The sequence below is a fragment of the Condylura cristata genome, unplaced genomic scaffold, assembly GCF_000260355.1.
Source record: "Condylura cristata isolate star-nosed mole 26May11 unplaced genomic scaffold, ConCri1.0 scaffold00017, whole genome shotgun sequence".
Classification (NCBI taxonomy): Eukaryota; Metazoa; Chordata; class Mammalia; order Eulipotyphla; family Talpidae; genus Condylura; species Condylura cristata.
Window position 1 is genome coordinate 16,750,194 of NW_004567118.1, and position 10,697 is coordinate 16,760,890.

General features: G+C 36.6%; 1 protein-coding gene across 1 annotated transcript in view; it reads right to left on the minus strand.

Annotated features, from left to right (window-relative positions):
* The window catches only part of AP2B1 (adaptor-related protein complex 2, beta 1 subunit), a 95,848-nt gene that overhangs the window by 12,833 nt on the left and 72,318 nt on the right, over positions 1–10,697 (minus strand). The window contains exons 19-20 of the mRNA XM_004685030.2: positions 1,502–1,586; positions 568–654 (exon numbers count right to left, since the gene is read on the minus strand). Coding sequence (XP_004685087.1) covers positions 568–654; positions 1,502–1,586 — 172 coding nt within the window. The remainder of the gene's footprint in view (positions 1–567; positions 655–1,501; positions 1,587–10,697) is intronic.

A 10,697-nucleotide genomic window follows, 5' to 3' on the forward strand; every position in this document is an offset into this window, starting at 1 on the left:
TGTACCTCTAAATCACACACAGTGTACTAAACCAATGTTAAACAATCTTTTAAAAAAGGTTAGCAAGATAGTGAATAACATATGTTCAACCACTGAAGAAGTGGGTAGATGGATTCAATTTAGTTAAGTATCTTAAATCTGTTATCTTGTAAGTAACCTAGTACTTCTATCAAAACATCTCAAGTTTTAAAAAAATAAGTTTGAGAGTTATATACCTAATATAGCCACTAGAAACAAGGTAGATGTGGAAAGAAGAGGCAGGTAAATAAAATTAGATTTTCAAAAATCTAATTTGAGGGGCGTCACTGGTGGTGCAAGGGCCAAAAACACAGTGCTATCAGGCTACCAGGGAGCTGACCCACATGGCACAGCAGACCTCAGCAGTGTATTTCAGTAGATCTGCCTGTTCTGCTTCCTGCTCTGTCTCTGGTGAATCTTCTCACCCCCTCCTCTTCACCCCTGTACCTCTGGCCTACACCCCAGTTTTTATATGCATGAATAAATCAATCTTAAAAAAATATCTAATTTGAGTTACTAGGATTAAACTGAAAGTTAGTCATTACTCACCAGCATTTAAATGGCATTCCTTAATCTGAAACTGAAGTTCATTTTCATTAGGAATATCTTTCCATGTTGCAAGAAAGACCTGGCGCTCTGTGTGGGGAAGCAGAGAGAAAGAAGGATGTGCACAGTCTGTTAGAGTTATTCTGATTTCTGATGCTTCACATCGCTTTGCCTTTAGAATTCTGGCTCTTACAATACAGCAAGCAGCAGCCTGGGACTGAAGCCAATTCTTAGTTACGCAGTAGTGCTATACTCCAGTTTACTCAATCCCACCCCAGAAGCAGTAAGATACACTAAAAAAGAGTTACATTTAGAATTTAGTTTTGCCTCACTGCTTTCCAGTTCAGGAGTCAGTGGAATCTTTCTAACCCTTAGTTTCATCATCTATAACTATATCTGTTCTGCCTACTGAAAGACCCATTGTAGGAATCAAATCAATTATGTGCTAATGTAATTTATAAATACCAATATATGTCAGTTTTATTATATGGTGATTTCGTAAGTATGGGAAGCAAGAAATATCAACAATCACATGAGGAATGCTAATGGTTTATTGAATTCTTATCTTCAGACAGTAAAACTTAGCACAAAGCTAGATGTTAAATTTGTGTGTATTTTCTCACTAAGTTATTAAAAGATTGGCTTTCTATTTTGTAAACTCGGAAACCAAACTCAGAAAATGTAAGCACCTTTCCACAGCAACACAGTGACTGAGTTATTCAGAGATAGGCATTGTGATTTAGCAACATTTAGAGACCAAAGCAAAGCAACATCAACTGTGACTCAGGCAAATAAATAATTAGCAATTGTAAGAGCTTTAATAGCCTTACCCCATTTTTTAAAACCTAAAAGCAAGTTGTACTTCTGGGGCTATGCTGTGCCTGCTACTGAGATAAAGAGCAAAAGTGTATTTGGCAGAATAAGAGGACACACTCACCCATTTTGCCATCTTCTACAAAAAGCACATTCAGTGGGATGAGGCAGCTGAAGTAGAAGACATCAATATTGTTTTTCACAGCCACCTGCCAGGAAAGTAACAAGGAAAAATTAGGACATCACAGAAAGCCAGGTAGGAGGGAAAGAACAGTTAGGTATCTATAAATACATCACCCCATTTCCTTTTTCTTTTAGAAAATGCAGAACTCCCCAAACAAGACACACCATACACTGAAAGTATATCCTTACTCACTCCATGGTTAGACACTATGATAACCTGCAACTCTTACCTCTCTCCAGGAGGAGCTCCTAGGAATGAATTCAAAGCATAATCTATACAAATATTTTACATTTCTATGGTTTCTGATAGTAAATATTGCCAATGTTTTCACAGTATACAAATTATCCAGTATAAAATTACTAATTTTAAAGTGGTTTCTTTTATAAGATCTTACTGCTTAAGTCCTATAGCTGGGAAAAATTCAGTGGATGAATCTGATGATTATAAGGAGAAACCTTTGCAAAGCAAAGAAATAACTTCTCACAGTACAAGCTTTTGATTTAGGTAGACCATGAATCTACCATGCTGTTCAATTCAGACCCTACTGTTCATGTTTTTAAAAAGTGGCAGTAAGTACTTCTGTGTTCAAGGGCAACAATGATTGGTGCATATATTCAGAAACAAGCAGATTCTACTGTGGCAGACTATAAGAACCATACACTATAAAAGGAGAGGAGGAGAACTGCTCTAAACCACTACTTCCCACTGATTTCTGTCACTGGTGATTTCTCTGGCTATGCTCTTGGCACTGCAGGAAAACATTTCTCTGCAAGTTTTAAAATCATTAGCCAGGTCTTTTTCGCTTTCATTTTGCTCAAAGAAAATAAAAGCTTATCTGGCACCATTTTTCTCTCCTTCCCCCATTGATGGGCAAATGCCCACACTTCAACAGGATACATAGCTCTTCTAACTGTGAATTGCAAATATCCTTCTGATGTACTTCCAGTCCTTCTATATTTATTGTCAACACACTTTCCCCACCTTAAAATAAATAGTATCTTTGTTTCCTCCTCCATAATTTGGTATGGTATGGTTATGTCTACTTAACAGTCTTTCTGGTGTCTACTAGAAGAGTCCATTAAATCACTTTCCTTGCAACTTGTGCTTTCAATCTTCCAATTCTAACTCCCTAGGAGTCCCCATAATCTGATGCACAAAATGCTGAGATGGAGAATTATCAGAAAGCTTGAGTATGGTGAATTTACACAGGAAAGAGGGACACTAAGACATTATTTAGGATTTATCAGAGCAGCACTTCAAAACATTTATATCAACTATGGGTTTCTGGGAGAGGTTTTTTTTTTTTATACTCCAGTACTTAGCAATAGGAGTCTTATTTCAAATGAGGTCATCAAAATGATGTTAAGGTAGTGCCAGGCTTTGTAAAAATCATTTAGAAGTAAAAACTGGGGTGGTGTGAATGTGCTACTGTGGGTCGTACGTAGTCTTACGTGAAATTTGAGTGACTATCGTTATCACCAATTTTGCCACTCATTCAAACATTTATTACTATTTTTTAAGATTTATTTTATCTATTTACTCATACAAGAATTGGGGGGTAGGCCAGAGGTATGGTGGGGAGAGCGAGAGGATTCACCAGAGACAGTGGAGAGCAGAACAGGTGGGTCTACTGAAATACACTGCTGAGGAGAGCAGCAGGTGAGACAGGAGAGGTCTGTTGTTTAATTCCCAAGGAATTGAACTTGTACCACAATCACTGGTGACAGCTTGTTAATGCTGAGACTTTAATCCCTGTGCCACCAAGGATGCCCAAACATTCATAAATATTTACTACATCCTAAAGCACTTGAGACAAGGAAGAATATAGAAAATACAATCCTTTTCCTCCAGGGATCTTAGTGATTTTTACCAAAGATTTGTACTAGGATCACCTGGGGAGATTTTTCAAGATGTCAGGAGTTCATCTATAAAAAAGAATAACAGTTTCTAAATCTGGGGTCTAGCATGTACATTTTAGAAAACTTCCTAGGAAGAAGTAGATAAATAATTAATTTAGAATAATATTACCCAAGAAGACTGAATAGGCTTCTAAGTATCTTGCTCCTTATTCCAATTGTAGCTTTTTAACAATAGAAAAGACAAGCAAAGTTCCTGCCTTGCGGACAATTTTTAGAAGGAGGTATAAGCCTAGACGAGCTCCCTTAAAAAGCAAATGTGAACAGCTTGACATATAATCCCAGGGGATTCAGGGCACACTAAAAGATGATCCCTGGATTTCAGCTTCTATAACAATTCTCTGAGAATCCTGACACCAGAAATACAATCAGCAGCCTCAAGTGGTTTCGAACAGGCTAGGGAACCAGACCAGACCACCAGATTTCAAATTGTGACTCCTTCACTTATTAGCTGTGTGCCTGGCTTACAATAAGTACTGTAAGTGTGTGATGAAGAAAAATTCCCTTCTTTTATCACTTTCTGTTTTTTCTTTTTACTCAGAATTTTGTAAATCAAGGATAGCCACTTTAGACTTAACTGAAATTGTGCATGTGCTCAAATGTAGTATTACAACTATGCTAGAAAGATCAGAAGAAACAAAAAAAGACTACTGGCAAACTGCTAGCTTAATGATTCTTCTCCTACTGGGTCTTTGGTAAAATATCATCTCTGTAGGCTCAACTGCAAGGTCACTCTGCAAGATGAAAAAACATTTCACCTATTTTACATTAATTTTTCAAAATCTGCATTCTGCAGCTGTTAGAATTTCGCTCTTCATTATAAATGAAATCATCTCAAGAAGAAATGGTTCTCTTGGATTCTGGCCCTGCCTACACACATCTCCAGTCTTATTTCCTTAATTTCAACCATACCAAAATTATCCTTGTTCCCTAAACACTGAAAATGTGACTTTTTAAACATTGTTCTTTTCCTAAAACTGATTTCTTGCTTGAGATGTCTCAGTAAAGCTCTAACCCTTTCATGGCACTCGAGTGCTTACACATTAATATAAAATAATTGTTTACATCTGCCTCACTCATAATATAATGAGCTCTTAGAGTACACGGGCTATTTCTCATCTCCACTAGCATATTTGCTGCATGAAATTAGGGGAGAAAGATGTAAAACAAATGATATAAAGTACTGGTTCTCAACCCTTCTTTCTACCTCTCTATCATTCATCTGCATAGCATAATCCCACTAGTAACATCTAAGCATAAGGTATAGGATTACAAAATGAGGCATGTGTGAGGGAGGATAGGATATAAGGGCTGTTTCTGCTTCAAATCACTGTGTTAAAATAAAAGCAATATGCTAAGAAAGAATAACACAGATAGTATAGATCGTAACCCAAAGAGTTCTCTAAGGATATGTCAATCACTCTTGGGGGGGGGGCTAAAAAAAAAAATCAAGAGAAAAACAGTGTGGAGCCAGTTCAATTTCAATTCAGAGGGCATCTTAAATAGAGTCACTTACTGCTTTGGAAATAGGGAGGGTAGATGTCTGTTTTCTTATTTTAAAATTTACTATCTCAATAGGTACAGAATAAGTACACATAACCCAGGTAATAGAGAATCTCTGTTTAATCTTCTTTTTTGATGCTTTGTAAATGTAGTCTTACAAAGGTAGATTATCTGAATGTTTAGGACATTTGACTTGTAAAAATAAAACTACCAAAAAAAAAAAAAAAGAAAAGAAAACCAATCCAAGTCCACAGAATTATCCCTACATTACCAAGATAACATTGTACTATATTATGTAGTTTAATTGAATTTCACATGTGAAAATACAAAATTACTAGTCCATTATAACAACCATTTCCCAAATAAACATGCACTTCTAGTTTAACTTTGCTTAGAGTAATTAGCATTAGAACCATAGGCTGGTGCTCTCAAGTTCAGTTGAGTTCTCTGGATTATCCTTCAGACCTCTGGCTTCAGATGGGAAGAAGGCAGTCCTGGGAGTTCTAACACATTTTCCATGCCCATCTCTTCTGTCTTCCTGGATTTCAGCAACTTGCTGCCAGGGTTAGTGTCACTAGCAGTCTCTTTTGTCAGACCAAGAATCAATAAATAAATTAGGACTCTTGGACATTTGTTGATAATGGGTATCATTCAGTGAATTTTTATAACATAAAAATACTGGAAATGTTTCTGATGCGGTAGAGTAGAAAGAGCACTGGTTTTGGGCCTTCTGGCTTTAACTGTAGCTACTTTGGACCAGTGATTGGGCTGTTCTGTGCTACAGTTTGTGCACTTCAGACCAGCAACTGTAAATAATGTGGCAGGTCAGTATTAGAAGTATATATGAGGGGCCCATCATAAGAACAAAATTTCTTTGAAGTTCCAAGCTATCCCATAATGCATCTATGTTTTAAAATGAAAATGTGTTTCACTCTTTAAGCAAAACTAATAGATGTGTAACGTGAATTCTTCAATTTCAGGTAACTACTAGTATGTTATTTTTAAAAACTGTGGGTCATAATGAATGGTAGTTGCTAATTAGTGGGTTAAAATTGGCATAAAAAATAAAATATGAAATATAATGCATCTCGTGGAGAGTAAGTAATGTCTCCTCAAACTATCAAGTTATATGTGTATACTATATAAAAGAAATTTCTTAATGTAAGTTGTAGTTAAAAGGAGCAAAAGTATGAATCATAATATTCACACAGATATTCATACTAATTAAAAGCAAGCAGTGAGGAAATGGGTTCAATGAGGTAAAGATCAAAATGCACACCTCAGATTCTGCTAGGGGGTCTAAAGCAGATGACAGATGGGCACCAAGGAGCATATTACCTAATCCTCTAGTCCGCTGGTCTGTCAAGCACCTTTTGTGGCCATAACAATATTAACCTGCCTCTCAGGCCATCAATAGGAAAAGCAAATAGAAATGATTACAAGGCTCTTGGAAAACACAAAAGTGGGCTATAAATGCTTAATAATAATAATGATTTTTAAAAGTTACTTTCAGTGGCTGCTGGGGAAAGAGCAGCCTGTCAGCTTCAGCCTGTAACCTGCAATTAGTTTCTTTCCACATATAGGAAGCCTGCTGCCATAGCTGCAGCCTCTTGGTGGTGGCACAGCTGGAGACGAACAGGCTAAATTAATATTCTAACCTTGTCCCAGTGTATGTACTCAGAAATACTATAAAAAGGTACGAGAGGAACTCAGTCTGAACTCTGGCAAATGCAGCTTCTCATCACACCTCTCACTGCAGATAACGACAGGAGGCAATGACACAAGAGAAACCAAGGCGAGTGGGGCATAGCTCACCTCAGAGTCTGTCATCTACTCTTTTATGACATCATTTGTGACCTTTCCAAGTCTCTGAAGAGTATTTTTTATTTCTCTTCTCCATTTAGCTTTTGGAAAGATTATTTGCAGGCTGGTCCAAGCTAGGGCCAGGCAGTGACGCCAACCATCTTCAGTTCTCTGAGGAATGATGATTCAGATGTGTTTTAAGCACCACACCAACTAGTCAACAGCTTCTGGAGGAATCGCTCTGAGTGACAGGTTTTTAATGGCACTGACTCCAACTGTGTGATATATGTCATCTGAGACTCTAGCAAAAGCGTTTCTTTCTGCTAGCTGCTACCTGTTGTTTTCTAGTTAATGCCAAAGAACACCTAATATTCTTAGTTTAAAGATAGTGTCTTCTACTTCAAACCCTATTTACCAATAAACAGACTTCTTGGAGACATCTTGACAAAATAGAAAGGCCTACTTGTAATGTTTGACAACATCTGAATATAGTCAGGAAAATAGCAGAAATAGTCATTAAAGATACCATGGAGTGTCAATTTACTTGCTTTTTTATTCTAACTGAATTTTAACTTGAAAACAACACCTCTGGCTTTTAAGGTTAAGATTCAAACAAAACACTATCATTCTTAGTCCACCCAAGGCTGGAAACCTAATCTTATGGCGACAAAAGGAGGGCATGACACTGTCAAGATGGGCATATGAGCAGGCCCCTGTGCACAGACATTACCTTTGGGCAGTTTTACTGGGGAAACAGGTCATACATAGAAGGAACCAAATTATTGTCAGGAACACAGGAAAGATATGTTCTGTGCTTTTTTATTTGGAGTACCTGCCTTTAAACTCATTCTATAGCTCCTTTGCAGAGACAAATACTACCAAACCAAGGACCACTGTTCATTCACACACTTTCCAAAAGTGGTTAGATAATAGATCCCTTATTCTCCAAACTATATCTGATTCCAGGTACATTTTACCAGTATCTCTGCATCTAACTGATTTCTCATTTTAAAATTAGAACAATAAAACTGACATCTATTTGCAGGACACACAAATAAATGTCTTTCTATAAACAGGCTTTCTTGAAATAAAAAAAAGGAAAAATGAATTCAGGTTAAGTATATTTTCATTAAAGGCCCACCCGACTAATTTTTAGGTCTCCTGTGAGCCTTAATTCAAAGAGAAACTTGTTCTAAAAAAAAAAAACAAACAAAAAATCCAAGGTAGAATTGAAGGCATGTCAGTCAATATAAATACTTTTCTGATAGTTTCGGGTGAAATAAATGGGTCACTTTCAGGTAGTAAATCACTAGTTGTATTCATATAGATGCAGACAGTCCAATCATCACTGTTGACATTGGGTAAATTCCATCAAAAACTGAGGGTTTGGCCCTCCTTGGTGGCGCAGCGGGTTAAAGCATAGCACTAAGAAGCTAAATCCACTTCAGCATGAGTTTGAACCCCGCCAGCCCCAGAGGTGACCCACATGGTGCGGCAGACTTCTGACCCGCCCAGTGCTCCCCTCAGCAGTGTACTTCCTTATTCAGTCTGTTCTGCTCCCCACTCTGTCTCTGGTGAAGCCTCTCACCGCCCCTGCACCTCTGGCCTGTATCCCAGGTTCTGTATGCATAAATAAATAAATAAATCTTAAAAAAAAACAAAAAAACAAAAAACTGACAGGGTTTGAAAGAATTTTAAAGATCATCCCTGTAATCATGAGAGTCTATATTCTTTATGTTTACACACTTGCATGGCTCATAACTACTTAAGTTTTATTTCCAAATGTTTGAGTCTTATACTATTTATCCTGTGCATTAATACCGGTATTAAAAAGTTGTGAACAAAGCAAATTCATTTTCTTTCTCATGAAATGTGATGATATAGCAAAATGAGAATAAGAATGAATAAGATCAGGACACAACTCTCAAATGAATTTCAAATGAGCTCAAGAAAATCCCAGTGAATTCCCTTTAACTCCAACCTGTAAGATACCCCAAGTCTTTGCATAACTTACACTTCATAACAAGAACCCAGGGACTAGAAGAGGTACCTACTTTGTAGCCACAGTCCCTCAATGCATAAAGATCTCATGATCGCATCAAATCAAATGTAAGTTTCATTTGTAGATCACTGTTTATTACCATTTTAGAACTACTTTGTGAAATTCATTATCCCTTTATCTTATCTAGAGCATAAGTGTAAGTCATCCACACACAGCAGTTGCCACTGACGGATATATTCCTGAAAGAGTCCAGGGTACCAGTAGTTGAGTAGTATTATTTATAAAAAAAAAAAAAAAGATATTGCCTAGTAGAATCTTGACAAAAAGGTTAAGGAATGTTCTCAACAAGGACAACCTAATAAAAAAGAAATATCTAATATATGAGATATTCTATGTCTCAGATAAGATTAAAGAACAAGTTTGTAGCCCTGATGTGACACAAAAATATACAAAATTTGAAACAGTAATCATAGAAAAGTAATTTTTTCCCTTCTTTTCTCTGATCCTCATCCATCATAATCAAGACTCCATCAACTACATGTTGCTAATAGAATATTTTAGGCTCTGTCTTTTCTACAAAGATTATTTACAGCACTGGATCTGTCTGAGCTGGGAATCTCTTATAGTTCCCGTAAGATCCACCATTCAAGAATTCACTGTCTGTTCAAGCAGAATATGGTCCCACAAAAACAATCAGAGCAGAGAGACCCAAGTTGTGGGTTTTATTTGGAACACTAAACGAGGCTTCAACATTGAATTTGTTTGGCTTGTACTGTTGTCAAGAAAAGTCAGCAAATGCCAAGCTCGTTTGCTTCATTTGATGGAAGCTGCTGAAAAGGTCTTCCGTTTGGAAGCATTTACCAGTTTTTCTGGTACAATGGCTACAGCTGTGGACTTTCTGAGTGTGAACGGACATATGTAAGACACAAAATATCAGGGACAGGCACCATCTGCAACTGACTGTCTCACAGGCTGGGACTAGCAATGTAGGAGTAGCAAGGGACAGAATTTTCTCAAGGCTATACACTGGCAAAAAAAGAATCACCTTTTGGCTGACAAAGATCTTAAAGACATGAATAAATATAATTTTAAGACTGTATATTTTGCAGGTAGTATCTTCAGTACTTTCTGCCCTCATCATTCAATGATGATTAAATAAATGAAAAGAATTGATGATTACTGACTTGTTGTAGAAGAGACAAAGAAACTTTTTTTTCACCAGTTAGTATTAATCCTCTATAAAATGAATACTTTTATGGGGTTTAATTGCAACAGATATACTGACATACACACATAATGAAAGCTATATATACAAAGGGTAAATTCTTTACCCATATATGCAACTTTAAGGTTACAAATTATAAAACAGGATAAAAGGGAAGGTGTGACCAGATTTTCAGGTGAAAACTGTAAATGAAAAATGTTAATTAAATTTTCTTTCTTCTGGAAGAAATTCTGTCATAATTAAAGAGAAAAAATTCAAGTCATAAATTTATAGATAAGAGAAGAAAAAGTAACAACAGTAACAGAATCTTTGTAGCTATAAAACTGATATAAGAAATAAACCACAAATTTCTCAAAGGCTTAAGATGCTATCACCCCAGAACTGTATGTAAGGAAAATGGGGGAATGGAATGTTAAAATAAAGTAGTAGATCCCCCCAAAAAAGACTCAACAGTAACAAAAAAAGGAAAGCCACAGTAATATGAGATACAATAGCAAGTAGTACATATTTGTAACTGGGATTCCTAAAGGAAAGAAGAGAGGTAATGGGGCAGAAAAGAATTTGAAGAAGCAATGTACAATGGCTACTAAATTTGGGAGACTCTATTAAATTACAAATTCAAGAAGCCCAGAGAACCCCAAGCCAGAAAAATACTAAGAAGTACCTAGGCTTATAATAGTAAAATCA